Source organism: Nesoenas mayeri, assembly GCF_963082525.1.
Source record: "Nesoenas mayeri genome assembly, chromosome: 14".
Classification (NCBI taxonomy): Eukaryota; Metazoa; Chordata; class Aves; order Columbiformes; family Columbidae; genus Nesoenas; species Nesoenas mayeri.
In genome coordinates, this window is record NC_137556.1 from 10,912,897 (window position 1) to 10,934,654 (window position 21,758).

General features: G+C 40.2%; 1 protein-coding gene across 1 annotated transcript in view; it reads left to right on the forward strand.

Annotated features, from left to right (window-relative positions):
- The window catches only part of FSTL4 (follistatin like 4), a 208,091-nt gene extending 190,759 nt beyond the window's left edge, over positions 1-17,332 (forward strand). The window contains exons 10-15 of the mRNA XM_080353521.1: positions 1,389-1,415; positions 6,141-6,259; positions 9,114-9,263; positions 9,828-9,935; positions 12,972-13,081; positions 16,211-17,332. Of these exons, the coding sequence (XP_080209647.1) occupies positions 1,389-1,415; positions 6,141-6,259; positions 9,114-9,263; positions 9,828-9,935; positions 12,972-13,081; positions 16,211-16,913 (1,217 nt within the window). The 3' untranslated portion in view covers positions 16,914-17,332. The remainder of the gene's footprint in view (positions 1-1,388; positions 1,416-6,140; positions 6,260-9,113; positions 9,264-9,827; positions 9,936-12,971; positions 13,082-16,210) is intronic.
- The last annotated feature ends 4,426 nt before the right edge of the window (positions 17,333-21,758 follow it).

Here is a 21,758-nt window from a genome sequence, read left to right on the forward strand (position 1 = left end):
AATATACATGCAATTTGATAGTTCAGTCCATTGAATGCCGTGTGTTTGACTCATAAGATAATGACAATCTTGTCTGTGCTTTGATCAGAGGGTTGGATACTGTTCTGGGGAGGAATCAGGTGGGGAAGGTAAAAATCTTGTCGTCCAGGATGATGGTGCCTTTCACGTGCCAGAAGTGTACCGGGTGTGGGGCAGTTAACATCTTTACTACACTAACAAATTGGCGATAGTTTTAGATATAAAAGAATCCAAACCCTAATATTTTGTTGAATTATATGCAGTTTCAGGAGATAAATTCCACCAATTTCTGACCAAGGCTTCTTTTAAAGCCAGTTTCAAGACTACATTCTCAAATATTTAGGTGCTTGAAAGATGTTTTGATTGAATTATGTATTTTACCAGTATTTACATCACCACCTAGCAAAATAGGTTTCCCTGGGTGTGAAATGATCTTCATTTCAAAGACAAATGTTTTCCTAGCCATTCTTAGCTGCGTGTCTCCTGTAGCAGTGCAGCAGTGTTATCTCGACCACAGTGCTCCCGAAACAAAATTAATGAAGGTGATTAGTTGCCCCAGTGGATAAGCTCCCACAGGCCTGATCCTTCCTAATTCCACTGTCTTAACCACTTGGGAGATCACCCGGGTTCACGGTGATACTAAAAGGCTAGGTGCAAATGGGATTTTTGCTACTTTTTCTGGCTGTTAATGTACAGCAAGAATTGAAAATGAAATTAGCCATAAATATGCACTCTTGTGGCAATTCCTTGGAAAATATATTCTGTTCCACATTAGATTTATGTGCTCTTGTTAATATCAGTTGTTTCCCTTGAATATTGAGCAAGGGAAATTACCGTATGTTGGGAAATAATAAGATGTACCTTAAAGAGAAATTCAAATGTGGATGTGCTTTTAGAGAGTATTTGAATCCTAAAATAAAATGTAGTTGCATGAAATTCCAAGAAGAAATGCAGCAAAGTGTGTAGCTGCTGTAACTGCCAGTCTCGGACTTCTGAAAGATGTCAAGTTTGCTTATTGTACAGAAAATCACAGCCTGTACCATACGTCCAGTTACATTCAAAGGTAACATCATCTCTTTAGTAAGACTTTGATCTTTGCACAGGCTAAAGTTGACTTCATTTCAGTGAGGATTTTTCCCTTGTCAGAGTTCCAGAATTGTCTCTAAAAGGAGCAAATGTATTTAGAACTATCTGTCTTTCCTGATATTTTATTTGAATGAATGTTGCAGAGTTTTCACAAATTAAACAGTTCATGTAAACATGAGTATTAATTCAGTTACTTGCTGCAATGAAAATTTTGACATTGTTTTATTGTTTTTTTTTTCTTTTCTTGATTATTTTCTGGCTTTCCCAATTTTCTGATGCTGCAGTTGCAAACATACTGTGGCGAGAGGAAGGTACTGCAGTAAAGTTCTTTTGTCGTAGTGATAATGTGCTTGTCTGCTTTAATAATTCCATGATGGGCCATTCTGCACTGACTTGCCACTAACTCTATCAACTTTCACAGTTACCAGATTAAGTACAGACTATACATTTAAAAGCTAAATTATTCAAATAAGAGATGTCATGCTCATAATATAAATTGTACATATAACTTCTTACATTTTCCTACAATGAAATACTAGGTGACTGTAAAATATATAAAAATTTGAATTTTATATAAACTGCCACCAGTGCAAGTAGCCAGAGATTCTCAAGCTGCATTAGCAATTGCACAAGTGTCAGAAGTCCTCCAAAATTACCATAATTGAACAAGTAAGGCATAAATTCAATACACTGCATTTTTAAACAAGTAATTCAGGCTCTTCCTCCTCAGTAGCACATATTGATGTTTACTAGGTGAGCAACAGAAATTGTGTTCTTGACTGTATAGAAAAAAAACAAAAAACAACACAAACCCACAACAGGTTTTGCTTCCCTCTATCCTTTCAATCGATGCAGGGTAAAGGTTGTCCTATTTCTCCTTGTTTTAATTGGCAGTTAAGATCTCTAGTTTGATCAAATTGATAGTATGCCCTGCACAAGGTCAACTTCTGTGTATCTTGGAAGGCAAATTAGAAAAAAAAAATCCTAAACAGCTAATTAACTCAAAAAATATTACGGAGGCACTTGAAATGAAAAGATATTTGATTCTGTGCATGCTCGTGCTGTCATAATTTCCCAAACAGCCAGTAAGATGCATCAAGCAGAGGCCCAAGGAGCTCTGGAGCAGCTCACCCATCTGCCTCTGTAGATCTGGTACCCAGGGCACAGCTGGGGACCTCCTGGCACCAGGGGCTGCAAACAGGGTCTCCGCACACTGGAGGAAGGTTCTTGGGTTGAAAACCAGGCATAAGCCAGTTCTTTTGTCTGTCAGTTGCATAAGAGGAAGCTGGGACCTCAGTGTCCTTCTATCCTTGTGGGGAAGGTCTCTTGTGCTTCATGCCCTTTGTTTGGAGCTTTCTGCTTCGCTGTGGCTTGGCCCAAAGGATTTCAGGAGCACAAGGAAAGTGCGAGCCCTTAGTGACCAGTGCTACCTCAGCCTGGTCCGTACCTCTTGTCCCGCTCTTGTAGATTTGTGCACACAGCAAATGCAGCCACTTGGAGGTCACGAGACATGGGGCAGCCACTTAAGACAGTTCTCCAGCACTTATTCCGAAATGTGCCACCTGCAAGTGCCTGCTGCACTCTTAACTGCTAATGTTCCTCTAAATGGCGTTATGGGCACTAAGAATTGCTATTTCCCGTCTGCTTCAAAGTGAAAACTCTATTGCATCTAATCAGTCCAGCATCATCTGCATGGTGCTACATGGCTCTTCATATACTGCATCCCCTATGCTCCTTTTTAAAGAAATTACTTGGATAACTCTACCAGATGTAGAAGTACAGTAATATTTAAAGAACAGCTAAGAAGTTGGTTGCAGAAAGTCTTATTATAATTCTGCTGGACATTATGGACTTGCTGCTTGTCAACCTTGCACATTTGAAATAAAAGTATGAGCAATGTACAGAGAAAACACAGACAGTAAATGCAGATGTACTATTGATGTTCCTAAACAATGCTATCTTTAGAGCAGGTTTATTCCCCTGCCTGTGTTGTTCTATAGTATTTGATCAGCACATTTTTTTTTAGAAAAATAATCCATTGAACATACTTTAGCATGTGGAATCTTGACACAGAGAAAGCTAGAAGAGAGGAACAATATTTTGGTTTTACATTTTAACATATTCTTTCAATTCTGTTATAATGAAAACATGTGTAAGTAGCAATATTATCAAATGGATTGGTAGACTAGAGCTCTTTTGAAATGATCACATCCTCATGCCCACAAGGTCTGTAGTAACTAAAGCTATCGGGACCATGCCTACACAGAATATTGCATAGAACAAGCTTTTTTCTGCAAGTCCGAGTTTTAACACAAGTAATTGGTCATTTTTAAAAGTCTGTCAGTCTGTTCTCAAAACCTTTCACAAATCATTCACAAGTAAAACCTCAAGAAATGAGTGCACATAGCATGGCCAGCCATTAAACATGGACCTGAAAGCACATGCAGTATTTACTCAATGTACAAACTACTTTTTAATTGTGTACAAAAAATACTATGAGTAGCCCAAATGTGAGGTAGAGATTTTTTTTCATGCCAATGTTCATTTTTGCGGTGAATGTTGTTTTTTATCATGCCAGTGGGCAATCATCAGTTATATGAATGCATGCACTTAAAAAGCTGAAAGCCTTTTTGTTACCAAATTAAAGTTCTAAAATGCTTCCAAGCATTTAGATTAAATTGAGGAAAATTATTGGACTATCAGAAGAGAATATTCCATGGTGACACATTTTCCCTTTTATCTCAAAGGAGGGAAATACAAATGCACACTCAGATGGAGGTTGTATTCCTCAAAGAAAGAAAACTCTTCTTGTCATTAGCTGTCCTCCTGAAGTGTTTGAATTAATAAACATTTTAGAATCAACTTCATCTGCAATGGTTCAGATTAGAACAGTTCTGTTTAGGAGACCCTCCCCATTCTTATTGGCATTTTGGGGTTTGTTTGTTTGGTTTTTTTGGTTATACAGATTAAGTATGTTGCATTTTATAAAACCTTTAGCTTTTTAACTAGTTGCATCATCCGATCTGAAATATCTTCAAATAAAGGGGGGAAAAAGTAAAACTCCTCCTCTTTAATCCTCTAGTTCCCAATGTAGTACCTGCCTCATTAGTATAAATAACACAACTGAGCAAAGTTCTCCATTGCCCACCTCTGTACTGAAATAATTCTCTACATTGAGGAGTTGTAGCAGTATAATCATGAGTGGAGTCTGTTTTACCGATGTCGATGAGATTGTTAGAGATGTACCCCAATCAAGATGTGGCCAATACTTTATAAGTCACAATAAAACATCTCCTTTGTCTATTAAAATCCTGCTTTATCTAAACATTGGTGTGAAGTTTACGCTCTAAAAAAAAGTATTTTTAATTTAAATTGGTAAACTTCAAAAAGAGAGTACCTGAGTGCTATTAGCAATTTTTAGCCAGTCAGCAGGAAAACTTGCACTCATTTTACTGTCAAATAAATGATGGGACTTGCCAAGTCACTATATCTGCTGGGTAAATTTATTATCAAAATCTTAGTTTGGAAATACACTCTCATTGTAATAGGATCATCAGACAAAATCACACTACTATCCTGCATGAAAATAGTAATAAGCATCTTCACAATGGTCATAATTTGTTGCCTGCCTGTTTCCACTTTGTAGGATAAAAACCTTTATTTATGAAAGTATGCGCACTCATTCCAGCCAGGGTTAAATTTGCCCTCTGATGTATTCACTCAAATCCTATCAAAGCAGATGGGGGTTGTGTGTGTGCTGTGAGCGTGGATTTTGGTCCAAAGTGCCCGAATGAAATGTTTTAACAATGTACTTATGAAGAGTTAGCTCTTAGTCCATAAAGATAACTCAGTTCTCAATGGAAGTTCAGTATGTTTTTTTTCTACACACATGATCCCACAGAAATGTATTTATCCAAATTATACATGTCTTTACTGTGAAGTTTTCCTGTGATGATTTAGACCTCAATCCTGCAAACACTTAAGAGACGTGAGAAGCTCTGCAGATGTGAGCTGGCACAAACCAATCAAGGGAATCATAACACTGAACCTTGTTCAGATCTGTAGAACTAGGACCTTATTTCACCATGGGTAAAACGTAATTAATTACAAATTATCACATCACCATATCGTTGGCAGATAAGTGCACTATCAGCATCACAGGGGGTGACAGTGGTCATTGCAAACACATACTGGTGGCAATGTGAAAAAGATGAAATGGTGCTTGGATCTTTCTAACTAGAGTGTTTGAAAAGATCCTGAACATTTCTTACAGATGCTCATTACTCCAATTGCATGTAGCTGAAGAACAGCTAAATAATCTGTGTTTTAAGGCATTTCTGCATGACAGAAATGAGAAAATATGATCTCCTAACAGCAAAGCAATGACAGGTAGTTTTCCAAATCTGGAATGCCCCAGTTGGATAAATGAGTGCTATTGCAATGCTGAACTACTCCACATTTGTGAATTACAGTTTGCGAGATTTCAAAAATGTATTTGTTTTGGTGGCTATGGTTAGCTGAAGAAAACAGAGACTGTATTTTCATTCATGAAACAGATGTTAAACACATTGATTTTTGCATTGCGGTTACAAGAAATCAAGTAAACTGTTACAAACCAACTTTTAGCTTAATTTTAACTACAGCTTCTCAGTTCTCAAATTATTAGCAAGCTATTTTTAAGGAAAACATTAAAAAACCTAAGTTATAATCTGAGGGAGCTATAGTGTAATACGGGGGCTTCTTTTGACCAAAGCCTGCTTTGGTACAAATGCACACGACCCAAACATAGCTATCTGCATGCAACCGCCACCAAGGCAATGCATTTTTGAACGTGTCTGTACCTCTTCACTCCTTGAAGCCCTCATTGTGACATGAAATTTGATTTTGTGAATGCACCTACTATATCCAAATGGCCAACTTCTGTCTAAGGCAGATTTTGTTTGTTGGGGGAGGAGGGAGAGGTTTTTTAAAAAGTCCTAACAGCTATAGAAGCATAAAAAAGAATTCCTGCTCCTTTTGCTTTATCCCCCTTCAAGGCCTGAGTGTTGGGAATATGTTCTATGTCTTTTCCGATGATGGGATCACAGTCCTTCAGCCAAACGAATGTGAAATCCAGAGACACATCAGGCCCGAAGAGAGGATTTTCACAAGTTATGTAAGTCCTAAACCCGACAGCTGGGAAACTTTCTCTTAATCTCTTCAAAGGTTGTTATTGCTGAAGGACACAGGGATTTTGGAGCTTGATGAGCTTTGTGTGGCATCCCTGAGGTTTATCATCTTCTCTTCTTGAAAATTAAGGGAACCACATATGTTATAAGACAGGCATGGGGGGATTACTGGCATGCTACAGAGACTTTGATGACAGTTATCATATCAAAATGTAGGCAAATATTTTCACTTGCCCTCTTTGACCTATTTATATATCCATGCCCAAAAGTTGTAACTGGGCTGTACAGAAAGTGTGAAACTCAATAGCAAGGAGATGCAGACATCACTCCGTGGTGCTCACTGGCCCTTTTTACTGACAGCTCCATAGGCAAAGGAATGGGCTATTTTCTTCTCCTTAGAAATAGTTTCCCAGGTTAAACCGTGAGTAAGAGTGCACAGAGAATGGTTGTGCCATGCTGCTCCCCTGCCTCTTCTGCTCCTGAACCAGAGACCTGCACTGTCCTCATGTGCATTTTCTGCCAGTACTGAGTTTACCTAACCCTTGCTTTAGGAAATTGCAAGGAAAATTTGTTCAGGTGGCAGCAGACGTCAAGCACTGGCTCGCACACAGCGAAGCTCAATGTGGCACGTGGGTAACACATGCTGGGAGGCCAGTGTTTTCAGTGACCTGTGCCGTGTACTCACACGTGGTAACACACAGCACATATATACTCATGAAACTATCAAATCTCAGAAAATACAGGTGCTGAAATATATCCAGAAATGCTTTGTTAGTCACTCCGTTGTTCAGGTTTTTTTAAAAGGCTCAATTTGCAGGGGAAGCTGAGAATGCGGCTCCCTTCTGGAGAAAAGGGCTCAGCCTTGCTTTCAATTTTGGGAGCAATAAAAGGGCAGAACCACTATCATGAGCCCTACGAGCTGGGTCAGGCTCTGCTACCATGGGCTAAGATCTTCCTGTGAGTCTGTATTCAGTATTTTTTAAAATCTCAATAAATTTGTGGTTGATACCGTTGTTTTTTTTTTCCACTGGAATATTGTAATATACTTCACTTCAAATCCAGAGTGATGCTCACCCCTAGGCTGGTCCTTAGCATGAACTTACTATTAAGCTACACTTGAGCTGTAGCTACTCAAAGATAGGTAACTTGTGTTTCTTTTCCGAAGAGCTGTAAATATTGAAGAGGTGGTTCTGGAGAAACAGCTTGAAAAGAACAGAGGAGAGAGGGCACTTAAGGAAATAATGTCAGCACAGCGGTGGGCATAAAAAGGGATTTTTAACGTCATTACTTGGCTGCCTTTCAGAGAGATCTCTAAGGGTTTCCTACAGATATCATAGGGCATTTTCCCTTGGTATATGGAGGATTGACTTATTTTTACTCCCTTTTCTCTTTTAGTATCTTGAGTGTTTGCCATGTAGACAGCGACACCAGCCTGCAACTTTAGGAGGGTTTCTCTACAACAGAGGTTTCTTTATTTGCTATTAGAAGGCACAAAATCAGACAGAGCAGCTGCATCTGAGCTCTGTAGCAGGAAGTCCGGTGACCTTTCCCTGCTTATGTTGGCTTTGGTGGATGTTGTGTTGTGAGAGCCCCAGCCCAGGGCACAGGGGAGGATGAGGAGGGCACTTCGGAGGCTGTTGGGTGCTTGGCCATTGTAACACGGCTGCTGCAAGCCCAAGGCTGGCTTTTGTAGCATAGTTTAACTTGCAATAGTGATGATCCCCAGCCTGGCTGGAGGGCAGAAAGGAACACACAGCCCAGCTGTTGAGTCTTGTATCTTCAACCCTTCCACATGGTCTCCACCAAGCTACTGAACCAATGGACCTGGGCTGCTTTGAGGTGAAATCTTTTTATCCGGAATCATTACTCTGGTACAGACCTGGTGTTGGCATTGCTTTTGCTGGTACCTTCTCTTTCGCCAAAAGAGCTCTGCTGCTCTAATCGCTGTCCTCACAAGGATGTTGTGCCATCATTTAAAGTGACCCCAATCTTGTATCCATAAGATTTAAGACCAGCAGTTGTGCTCACTAAAATATATATGTGTTCATTTAGCTTTACCCTTGTTTCCACACTGCAGCCTGGTCCCACACAAATGTTCTTTCACATAAAACAACTCAACAGAAGGAAAAGCAATGAAGAGTAGCCAGAATGCAGGGGCTTGTTGGTGAGACCATATGTCAGTCTTCAAACTGAGGGTACTGGTGAGCTCCCACTAAACCTAATACTAGTTTTTGCACAGAACTCAGTGAGTGAAGGATCAGAGACAAAATAAGGCATCAGGCAGTTGTGAACAGGATTTGGTCCAAAGCAACAGCATTTGGTTCCTTTTGAACAGGGGAAGCGTCTACATTGGAGCAATAGGCTGTAGGATCCTACTTGTTTTGCTACCATTTCCCTGAGCACAAGCATCTTAGAGCATGCTCTCCTGAACTGAAAATGAAGGCTTTATGAAAAATATAAACCTGTGATTCAATTAATGTAAATCTCTGTTTTTTTCAAAGCACGGAGTGATATTTCTATTGCTAATAAATGCTGACAGCACTGCAAGTGTCAATGAACTACAGTGTACTTCAAAAGACAGATCCATAGACTATGTGGTTATTTAAATTCAGCATGAGTTTGCAGGAGGTCCAGCTGGTTAATGTCATGGGGTAAAGCCAAGCTACGGTGTGCTACCTGATAAAATAATTATTTCATGTTTTGCAGGAGAGAAAGGGGAAGAAATCATCTTAATGGAATCCCCACGGAGTTTTTTTCTATGATTTTCAAGGCTAAGCTTCTTTCTGCTGCAGGCCCTCAACTTGTAGAAATTAAACCTTTTCTCCTCTTTCTTTTTTTCAGGAAGAGATCTGTCCTAGAGGGGAAGGCGAAGGCACTCAGTCCTGCCTCTGGGCTTCAGCAGTCAATGTCAGAGACAAGTACATTTATGTGACACAGCCTAAGCAGAACAGAGTAATGATAATTGATATCCAGACTCAGAAAGCCATGCAGGTACTTACAAGGGGAATGCTTTATTCAGTGATGACAAAATACTTTGATATGGGACAAAAAAAAGTAGATCTTTGCTCAGTGGATCTGCAGACATCACCCATGCTTTCACCCGTGAGTTTACACTTTTTGTAAACTCCCTGGCAGGAAAAAGCCCTTTACAGACTGTTCGTCATTATCTTGGGGCTGCATCTGCAGCCAGGCTTGCAGCTAGCATGACAAAATAACGCTAGAATGAATTTCTGACTTACAGAGCCACTGCCTGACCTCGGTTATAAGCAGGTTGAGAAGAATGAACTGGTGGGGGTATAATTCAAGCAAAAATTGTCCCCTGATCTACTGGCTATAAGTAACAACAGAAGATGGAGTGATGTCTAGTTGGAAAACAGCACTGAGCAGCCAGATTTTTCTACTGCTGGTGCTGCTGCTGATCCCCCAGTTGATTTGGAGGTACTTGTGTGCAAAGCTGGGTGTAACAGTGAGAATGTCTGGAGTAAACTAATTCAGTGTTCGTCATGTGCATTTGGGTCACTACGTAAATACCTCTCTGGTTTTTTTTTTTTTAAGTCCTTGGATGTTGACCCGTTACCAACCAAATTACATTATGACAAGTCCCATGACCAAGTCTGGGTGCTGAGCTGGGGTGACATGCGGAAATCCTCCCCAACACTGCAGGTAAGTCCTAGTGCACCCGAGACTTTACCCTTACTTGGCTTGGCATCATTGGTAGCAAGCTGGTGGCTGGTTGGTTGCAGGTAATTAACAGCATTTAATGGTCTCTATTTAAAGCTGCTCTTTCATTTGCATATCTAGTGTGTTTTATTCATCCCTTCTCTGTCCATCCTCACATATTTTTCCTGCTGTTTAATTTGGTTTTGAGCAATGGCTGTGCCATAGGCTGGCAGCAGGACTGCTTTGTTGCCAAGGTCTGTTTTGTTTAAGGCTGATGACAGAGCCAAGTGCTATAACACCGTACAGCAGGGGCTGGCAGCTGACTGCGAACGCTATGGACCTGCGATGCTCCAGGTCATTTGTGCAGCCTGTGCGAGCACAGCTTCTTTCTCACTTGATTGAGGTCTAAAAGCAGCAGGTACCAAGAAGCCACAAAGAACACACTTTCTGCAGAAAAATCTGTTATTCTTTCGGCTGTTGGTAGTGTTTTCATTGGAGGTGCAGGTCAGGCTGAGCAACACATTCAAGGTGGAGCCTAAGGCAGGGACTGTGTGTTCACTGCAGAGCTGCAGCACACCCTTCGCAGACATTATGATGACCTGCAAATTTTTCTCTCTGCAGAGTCTGGGAGCATTGCATGTAAAAAAGAAACATTAAAAGGTGAATGGATTGTATTGTACCTCAATATTCATACCTCTTTAAGGATTACTAGCCTGTCACCGTTATGCATTGATCAAAACCATCCTGTTCTTCAGTTTGGTAAAGGCATTTACCTCTTCTTGTCTTATACATAGGAGAAGTCCAGATTTTCTGCCAGTGCACTAAATTGCTGCTTATTTTCTTTAAACTCATTTTGTCACTTGTGTCTCACAAGCCTTCATCCTCCTTTTGGATGATAGTGAAGCTTCATGTGGTAGAATTGTTCCTCACAGTAAAATGCAAAAAGGGGCTCCCTAGAGCATGAAAAGAAGCCCATAAACAGCAAATGTAAAGCCTTGGGGACAAGCTCTGTTATTGGGTGTTGGTGTTTCCACTGGAGGGGTGCCAGGGAGCTCCCTGCAGCTGCTCCATGCTCAGCACCATCAGACCCACTGTTGATACTGGGCTCTGTGGGGCACAGTAATGCACATAGATTTGGGCAACTAAAGTAGCTTCCATTTCTGGATTGCCCTGGAGGATTCACTCTTCAGTTGATGGTACAGAAACGTTAAGTGCAGGCATCTGATGCAGCCTTTTGTTGCTGCTGTATGTCATATGACAGAGCTGACACAAGAGCTGATGTGATCCATCCAGACATACCCTTCCCTAGTAGTTATTTTCTGGCACTTACTGCCCAGCCTCTCTGGAAACAAAGGTGTCATGTGAATACTCCTACCAGAAATGTTTGTGTCTAAGTCTGCATTAAAGCATTCCCCAACAGGCAGAGAAGAAGGGTGACTGTGCTTTCTGACCTAAAAACCTACAAATCTGGAGTCTGTGTTAGTTTGGCGCTGCCCAAGGCTTTGCTGGAGATGCTGGAATGAAGGTGGGATGAGCTGTCCTCACCAGCCACGTGCTCCATCTGAGATACTGGCTGCAGCCTGCAGGTTTTAAATAGTAAGGAATGGACCAGCAACTCAACATGGGCATTTTCAGGAAAATATGCCAGAAACAGAATAGAGGCAAATAAATGAAGGTTTCTGAGGCAATGCCACCAGCTTGTCTCACCTGGGGACAAGTTTTCTGTACAGGGTCTAAGGAGACAAAATGGGCTCTCTTTACCCTCCTGGACTTAATTTCTTCCATCCAGCTGTGAGAGGTTTCTGTAATTAAAGGAGAGATGGCACAAGCATGTGATTATTAAGAAGAACACACCATCTGCACAGTTGGAAACTTGTTATAAGATTCCAGCTCTCAGATAGTCCTTTCTGTTACCTTTATGAAGTGCAGTTACACATGTAGAGAATGAGATTAGCGTCAGCATCAGCAGATCTTTTCTTTTTACTGTCCGTCTTTCCCAAGAGGTGAGCGACTTCTAATTTGGAAAAATCCATTCTGAAAACCTGCAGTTGTTAGTTGCAGACATGCAATAAAATATCTTTTTTTTAACAAAGATGCTACTGCATAGGTTGATCTCAATTTCCACTCGTTCCTTGGCAGTCAGGGATTTATCAAACAACCCATGCAGCCAGCTCACAGGATGCTGTTGTTTAGCCGTTACTGGCTTATGGGAAGCAAATGTCTGGCTTTTTGAAAGCACTGTGCAAGAGTGGGCATCTTTCTTGAGCAATCTAATTGGAAGAAATCTAAATGGCATGACCAGAACATCTGTCTGAACTAAACCTTGTAGGGTTTTAGCATTTCCTTAATGAATTATGTAGCTGTAAATTCAAAGCAACTACTGTTGCACATTAGAGCAGAAGTTCCTAATGAATGGGCTAAAGTCATCTTGAACCGAGCAAGCAATTTGAATATTTAACATTTTAATTATTGAAAAATTCCACATCTCCTTTTCTGGAGCGATGGAGGAGCTGAGTGTCCGTGACCTGGGGACAGCACGGGGAGGGGCGCACAGCCCAAGGGCCTGAATTGTATGTGGTGCAGTCCATGGATGAACAGTTCTTCAAAGTGATAATTAACTGCTGTGAGTTAGTGTTTGATCCTTCAAGCTGATAAATAATCGCTGTGCATTTATGTGAGATTAATAAACATAACCATGAAATAAATGTTTATTTTAGACAGCGGGGAATAAATTGTTGTGGTCTTAGTGTTGTTGTACTATTTCAGCTCCTGCATGATGGCTCTTTCTCAAGATATAAACATGGTACGAAAGTAGAATTGTGTACTTACCTTACAAATGTCAAGCCTCAGATACTATTTATTAGCACACCTTTTTCCAGAGAGCTACACCAAACAATATTTTGAAGTTATTAGTCAGTTTTAGTCTTCTACATCCCTGGGAAAAGCCACTCCGTACCGTGCGTGACTGTGTAATCTGTATGTACATTTTGCCTTACTTGCTGCTTTTCTTGTAGCCAACCTGGTGTGTATTTATTGTAGGTAATACCAGAAGCAAGTGCAGGGGAGGATCAGCATGTTATCCGTACACCGTTTGAAGGAGTGGATGATTTTTTTATACCACCTACAAATCTTATTATTAATCATGTTAGGTAAGAAATTATCTTAATGAATAGCAACAGTGATCACGCTGCTTTCTTCTAGTGGGCATCCTTCTAATAATCTTACAGCACTTGACAACTGTTAATGAATGAATTTGTGATCAAACTAACCACTCTTATTCCCATTTTCACATATGAAATGGAGAAACGGTTGACCAAATTGCATGTAGTTATTCAGTGAATCAATGGAAACACAAGAAACAAACCTGGACTTCCCTTGGACCGTCCGCAGGTGTCCAAACCTCAGGCTGGTCAGTGATGGCTCCTTGCAGCAAAGCGAGACACGCTGCCCAGGGTTGCTTGTGCCAGGAATTCGATGGCCGGAAAACTGCCTTCCCTCCTCAAAACCACTTTATTAATTTGGGCAGAAACCAGTGTCAAAGATTTATGGCCTGAAGTGGTAAAAGTTTACTCTACCTGAAGCATGAAGCATGGTCCTGCCACGTGTTTTCAACTATTTACTTGTTCAAATATTGGATCTCTTTGTGAGGTGTATGGTTTGAGCAGAAAAATGGTATGCACTGCATATTAAAAAAGACACCTCTCTGAACCATCATAACATTTGAATGTTAATGTGATGTAGTAGTTAATGAGATTGTATAACTAACATACTAATTACTTGGAATAGTACTGGCTGCTTCCCAAGCAGGCACTGGAAGCCTCCCATTAACATTATAAAAATTGATGATAACGGCACAGCAATTTACTCTATTCTTACCATGTTATAACAACTGTTTAACCATCTTCTGTCTCCAGTACAGTTTAACTAAGTTCAACACTCAAAAAATCATGGTGTAACTCCTTACATTAATCTTAGGTTCCCTGCAGTGAACACTGAAGACAGGGAGGTCACACTTAAATGATTATGTGTTGAATCTGATCCAAAATAAATAACTTTGTTTCCTGAAACACAAAATAATGAGACATACTTCATGGTTGTCATTCTTAATTTTTCCCTACCTCATTTTTCCATTTCACTTTCAAAATATCATTCTGACTAATAGTGGTGTCAGGAGGTAGGTGCCTCTGCTGAATGCTAAAGCTGATGAGAAGGTATGGTCTGGGTTCAAAGACAGAATGGTGGAACAATTCTGTTTCTTTTTTGTTTGTTTTGTTGTCTTTTTGCTTCAGTGTGATTAATCAACTGTATAGAGATGGTCTTCCTTAAGATATATTAAATGTAGGTAATTGTCCATAGCCTTCGAAGTGCAAAGCAGAGAATGCCTAATTTCCTATTTCATTTGTTCAGGGCCAGGTCTTTGTCCGTTCTCTCTCACCCTCAGCACAGAAAAATAATTGCTCACAGTCTAATGAGGCTTACTGAGATCACGTTCTAAATTCTCCACTAAGAAACAATAAATGGCAATACCAGCATTTCCTAGGAAGGTGTATATTTAAGCAATCTCTTCCACCAGCCAAAAAATATTTGTATGCAAATGTTCCTGCATATGTATTTCAGCTGCCTGTTATTTCAGATGGATATCTAGGAATATATCCATTTTTATTAGTTCCCAGGATAGATTGTTGTCTATTAAAAACTCTCTAAGTGCAAAGTTTTCTTTGAGATTTCAGATCACAGATTTCATGCAAGCACTGCACCTCTTCTGCAGCCGTGTGCACATAAAACACATTCTGACCCAGTTTTTTAAATTAGAGTTTATGATAAGAACCATTTTTTAACTTCTTCAGGCATTTGGCCAAGCATTAAGGAAGTCTTGGGAAAAAATACTGTAAGGGAAAGCATTTTTTAAAGTGTACTTAAAATGCATTCATCCAGGAGAAATACAAGTGTCATATCCAATTTCTGCACACACAGTGCACTATGAATCTCCACTGCAGATATTTTCTGAAGTTTCTAATGGATGCGAGTATAATGAGAAAATGAAAGGCTTGGCCCAGTGATTTTCATGGGATCATACACTACATTGACTTGTTCTTTAGAAGTGAAATCATTGCTGAGTGTCTCATTGACAAATGGATTAAGAATAAAGAAATAAACCCAGTGTTTTAAGCAAAATATATATTATCTGTGCACAAGCACGTTATCCTCCATATTTCACAAAGCAATTTTACATCTTTCAGAGAAGAGATACAAAACTAAGCATTCACTTCATTTCCTTCTGTCTGCATTGAACGGATGAAAAGATACTCAATGTAGAATTAGTTTTTGTCAGTCAGTATCAGTGACCTCCAATCCCAAGGGAACATAAACAGACTGTTTCTATAGGCTCCCTCTCAAATTAAGCAGAAACCTTTCTTGGCTATTCTTGACCTTTTCTTGTCTTCAGCAAAAGGTCAGATGTGCTGCAGCATATATCTTTTACAGAACATTTCTTCTCTGCCCATTGTTGTCTGCCCTCTCTTGAGGCAGAAAGTAAAGACACGTTTTCTTCAGCTCACCCTGGCTGGTTTTGTTCCTCAATAAATGTTTTACACCTTCCCTGGGCTGTGGGACAGTGCTTAACACAAGTCTGTTCTACACCTCAGCTTTACCAGCTCCTGCAATGGTCCCCAGGTCCCAGGGGTAGCAAATGTGCATCACAGCTGCCATCTGATGCTGTAATTTAAGAGAAGAAGTTGTACATGGTCTTCACTCAATGGTTATACATGCAGCTTAAAATCATTTTCTGGCCCCAGCCTGGCTGGGATGTGCTTTATTTTAAACAGTTATCTATTTTGAGATTGAAGAAGTCTTGAGTACTTCACAGTATGTTTGGGATCGGATTACTTATTGAATTACATCTCTTTAAACCTGAAACAGATTAGATACAAAACTGGTCAACACTAACCTCCAAAAGACCTGAGCCTTAATATAATTCCTATTGTCTTGTCTCTTGGTCTAGCCAAGAAAAGGCTTCAGCTCTTGACGATGTTATTTAAATACTCAAGCACATATTCAAGCTTCCAGGATCAGGCTGCTAGTTTTAACTGATATATATACTTCCTTTTAGCACTTTTTAGAAGCACTGAGAGAGATTTCTTACAGAAAAGAGACAGCAGTATTGCACACACTTACGAAACCAACAGGGTAGAGTTTCCTGGTTGTGCTGACTTTCATCTTTTCTCAAGCATATCACTGTGTCTCCAGAGATGACTTCAGTGTCATGTTTTCTATTTCAGGTTTGGCTTCATCTTTAACAAATCAAAATCTGCAGTTCACAAAATTGACCTGGAAACTGTGACCCACATCAAGACTATCAACTTCAAAAACCATAACTGCGTACCACAGACCATGGCTTATACCCACCTGGGCGGTTACTTCTTTGTCCAGTGCAGGAGAAATAGGTCAGTGGCTGCGTCACCGCAGCTTATTATTGACAGTGTGACCGATGCCGTCATTGGCCCCAACAGCGACGTGTCGGGCACACCATACATCTCACCAGACGGACGGTATTTGGTCAGCGCGGATGAAGACAGTGGCAGGATCAAAGTCCAGGCGCTGACTGTCCAAGGGGAAATCAAGTTGATTTATGACTTACAAACAAACATACATGTATCTGATCTGACATTTCAACCCTCTTTCACTGAAGGTAATCAGTACTATATATATGCTACTTCACATTTGCAAACAGATGTGCTTTTTGTAGAGCTGTCAACGGGGAAAATGAATGTACTGAAGAATTTAAAAGACCCCATCACATCCAAAGACTGGCCTTGGAGCAACTACAACAGAATTGTGAAAGACAGTGGATTATTTGGACAGTATCTCATTACACCAGCTAAAGATTCCTTGTTTGTTATAAATGGGAGGCAAAATACTTTACGCTGTGAGGTTTCAGGTATAAGGAGGGGTAATACAGTGGTCTGGGTTGGAGAGGTATGAAAGGGCAATAGCAGTAGAGCCTTCGTCAGGCAAGTACCAGTTGGACCTTTACACTGCAACAAATGAGCAGTAGCATTGTATATTTTTACACTGGGGAAAAAAAAAAAAATAAAGAAAAAAAACCCTGTATAGGCTTCATGGTACAACACTGGTCTACTTGCAAGTTTTATAATATAAGGTATGCTCTGCTAATAGGAAGTGGTTTTGAAGGAATATTTCTTATTTGTGAGTATGATTTGTGGTTATGAGAAAAATGCTGGGAAGCGAATAATATCTCCACTGAGAGATCGTATAAGCCACGAAACCTAGTGATTCTGTAGAACAAAACAGATTTTGACTTTCCGTACTGAGGAGCTTTTATGTTATGTTCGAGCCATCCTTTTTCTTTCCTGTATCCCTTGCCCGTTAGCTGTGCTGAATATCCCACCCCGACACAGAAGCAGTGACCGCAGTTAAAATTCACCTTTGGATGATGAGGGAAAATAAGCATCAGAGAGCAGTTTTCAAGCCACAGAAACCTAGGAGAGCGATTTAATGAAAACTGATCCGTTTTCTCTGCAGGATGGCTTTGGGAGGATTCACGGATGTGATTTCAGAAGGCGGCTTAACAGAAATAGTAACTGTCAGCTCGCTTGCTTCTGCGCTTAATTTTGCTCTTGGTACTACTGAAGGCAATGTTAATGAGTCCCCCCTCTTCTAATGCGTATTTGTGTGATCATATTTGTGAAATTTGGCATGAAATATCTAGGCCATTAGAGTGGGTAAAAAAAAAAAACACTGAGCAGGGGTCAGAGTTTGTAAAAAATGTTATTGAGAGGGGGGCATTAGCCTTTCAGCAGCTTGTGACTGCGGTCAGCTTGGGCACAATATGCAAAATCTGCTCTTCAGGGCCAGAGAATTAGTTACGGTTATTCCCATAGGAGGCAGCAACACTTCTAGAAATTGGTTTCTCTCATTAAATATTTACTAGCACTGAATTCACTTGGTTCTTCATAAAATAATAGCTACAATGACAAAGAGTATTTTCAATAGAAAACTCACTCATTTTCTGGTCATAGCCTTAATTTGACTGTTTCTTTTCAGACATCCTGAGAAACAATTTTTCTTTGTGATTTTTTTTTTCCCATTTAGAATACACTTGTTTATAGCCAATTATCTTTTAGTCACGAGCAAAGAGATTGATGTAAAGCCAGCTGGGTTACCCTGGAATGCAACAGCTGACATTGAGAAATTTCAGTTGATTTCCTATAAAAAATACAGATCCATTTGCACATTTAGAAGATATAAAAACTTTTCTTGTTGCCTTTTTGTAACTTTCTATGTCCATCACCATGAAGTAATCAGGGCAAGAGCAACTTTGGCTCATGCAAACCAGGCGAGCTCCACTGCCACCATCAGTGGGCGCATCCAAGCTGTTGTATCCCACATAATGCTTTGAAAATGTGGTCTTGATGTTGGTGAGAACTCTCAAGATAAACATCTGTCCTATCGGAGGCACCCGTTGGCCTTCTGAAAGATTCAGCTCGTTTTACAAATGACCTTGTTGCGCAGAGTTTGTACGGCAGCAGCTACTGAATGCACCCAGTGAGATGCAGTGGCGCGGTAATTATTTTTCTCCACAGATGCTTAAAGTCACCCATTTCACAATGCACACAGAGCGGTTTTAAATGAGAAGGATGCAGACTGACACTGGTAATCTTTGCTTTAAATGTTAAACTTTTACCAAAAGAGTAGCATTTTAGCATTGCTGTAGACCTGAAGTAATTTAAACGATTTTGGTTCTATAGAGAACATATAAAAATCTGTTCAGACAAACGAAGAAGGGGAGCTGAATCCTATGAATTCATTAAATGTGGAGTCCTTGAAATTGCCCTTCAATACCCATAGGCTGGAACCTACATCTCTTTTCACTTATGAGCCATAGCGGTTGGAAGATACTGTCCCATCATGGCAATGCAGATGTACAGAACAGATTGATGTAGCTTTCCTGTAGCAATGCATGGTGTCTATGATTTTCTACTCATCCGATTAGGAAACATACCCATGTCAAGGAAAGGAGAAGACCAGCTTTGTAAGTACCTTTATATATGCACAACTCCTTTCTTGAACAAAGCTGTATCCATACATTGCAGTCATCCTAAATGTGTTTTACCAAGGCCAAACACTGCTCTCGTGTTATCTTTTATGACTTCTTGAATATTTTATTATGCCTGTGTTAAGTTTCCCTGTAGAGACGCTCATTGTGTCATAGATCAAGCAAATATTACTTTTTTAAGAATATTTTAAAAACCCTGTATATATCTGTTCAGGTAAATATTCTTGAGGCTGGTTTATATATAGGCTGTGAAAGATGTGTAACAGACCTCACTTCTTCCTGTTTGTTGCAAAATATTGGAATAGCGTTCACTTGAAAAATCCCACTTGGACCTTCCAAAGATGTTCCATTTCTTCCCTCTTCAGCCCAAGTTCTGGTGATGTGTTTTCCAAATTATCCTAATGGTTATATATATATCATACTTAGAAAATGAAGTACAACTTAGATTGTACACACTACTTGTGAACAGTTCCAATGACAGTCAAATCTGACATTAAAGTGCTGCACATTTGTTACTCTGATTTTATTTTTTTTATGACACAGAAATTTTATATATACTCAGAAAATGTTTCAACTTATTTTTGCCTTTCAGCTCTGTCAAAAAGAGACTATGTTTCCTGCTTTGTAGATTCTTTCCCACTCCCCTTGTGTTCTCCACCAATTCACAAGTAATTCCTAGCTAATAAATTAACTAGTCACAGTAATTAATTGAATTTAAATGGAATTAATGACCACTTGGTTATCCTGTAACACTCATAAATCAGTTGGGTGTTCTGACACTAGAATAATGGAAGAAATAGTCCCTAGTTGACATAAGGCTCTAGTCCCAAGATCAGATGCATTTTCCATTCATTGTTGGGGTTAAACAGCAGTATAATGGAAATACCGTTTTGTCTTTGTATTTCTCTTAGTATTATCACTTTCTGAATGAGTGTGACTTTTTATGTAACGTCTTTAAGTACGCAGTTGAATGACTTTTTACAAAGTGTCCACTTTTAAATTGGAGAGAAAACTAGTGAGTGCCTTAATTTGAGATCTGTGGCAATAATCAGTATATTATTTAAGACTGATTTTTTTTTTTATTGACCACTACTGAGAAAAAAAAAATCAACAGAAGTCCCAAACTAATTCAGTGGGCAGAGGTGGGCATGTCCACAGGATGGGTGGGAGATGGGAAACTGCTCAGTAACCCCTGCAAAAGGGGCTGGGGGAGAGGGTGAGGGGGGCTCTTAAAAACCACACACCTTGAAGAAACTGGGCCGTGTGGTTGTGTTGACCTTCCACAAACACGGCTTTGCCCAAGAGACGCACGAGTCCTGATGACCTATTGACAAGTACCTATTTACTTGATTTGTACCACGATTAGGTCTTAATTGCTAGAGTGCCCGGTAGAGTGTTCGGTACTGCGCAAAACAGATAAAAAGGCCAAGATCTCAATCCTGTAAGGAGATAACGGCTAATTCCATGTACAACCCTGCAGCAGGTCAACAAAATGAACAGGAAAGCAGGAACTGAGGCTGAGGGAGATGTAGGAGTTGATGTGAGTGCAATAACCTGGTTATTCATCAAAGACACAGGCATGCCACGATGCCCGTATGCTTTATTTTCCCTAATAACCCCTTTATCCCTCCCTATTCAGAGCTTTATTTTAAGTGAACATCCCGGTGGTTACATCCATAGCTGTTGCTTCTCTTCGTCAAACTCTTGGGAGTCTGTGACACTCGACCCTAAGGGTCTTGTGGCTCAACACCTCATGCCCAGATAATTTCTTCCCCAGAACACCTGGAGGCAAATCCTTATTCTAATGAAGAGCATCCCATAAGGCAAGCAGCCAGAGCCCACTTTCCAAACTGGATTGCAACTCCCTCTCTACCTCCCATCTGAAACCTGCATTTGTCACTTGACTCACCACTTGTCACATTTTCTCTTGGGATAGCAAAAACAAACAAACAAACAAAAACCCAAACAAAACAAACAAACAGAAAAAAAACAACACACACACAATAAAAAAAAAAATCCACTCAACCTACAATACAGTTAGGTCATGGCAAACAAAACAGAGATCAATGTTGTATTTGCCTCTTCTAGTGCTGCTACTTGCCCCTAATAGATCATCTACCCCCAGCCTGTGTGTGTTTCTTTTATATAAGAGATGGTGCAATGATATTTGGTGTTGAGGACGGGAGAAATTCCCAGCCAAGCACAGGGAGCCTGGGAAGAGAGCGCTTGTATCTCCTAGAGGAATGTCCTGAAATGTCACCTTTCTTTCTAACCTGTCTCCACAAGAGGGTTAGTTCTTTTTTAATGATGATCTCTAAAAATAATGAAATCGTGAAGTTATGAGGATTTTTTAAATTACCCTGAAAAACAGGGAAAGGAGGCCAGAAGGCAGGAATCTCACATTTGGTAAAAATCAGGATGCCTCCAAAATACAAAGGTCCCCCAATACTCAAGGCTTGTGTCTGAGTGGTGGGACTGAGCTGCAGCCCGGGTTGCGGCTGTGTTTCCAGTGATGCTCAGGTGACTTACAGTCCTCCAAGAATCAGTGGCTGGGAAGCAGCTCTGCTTTCCTTTGGGTTTTTTTTTCTTTCTACTGTTTTGATTTCTCTCTCATTGTAAGCAAAAAAAAAAATGCCTGAAAAAGGGATGAAATCTCATACTAGTGGCACAGAACTCAGTGGTCAACAAGGCTCTTCCATGTCTTGTCTTAAATTTGGGAAATGTGGGGGATTGTGGATCATATTTTCCAA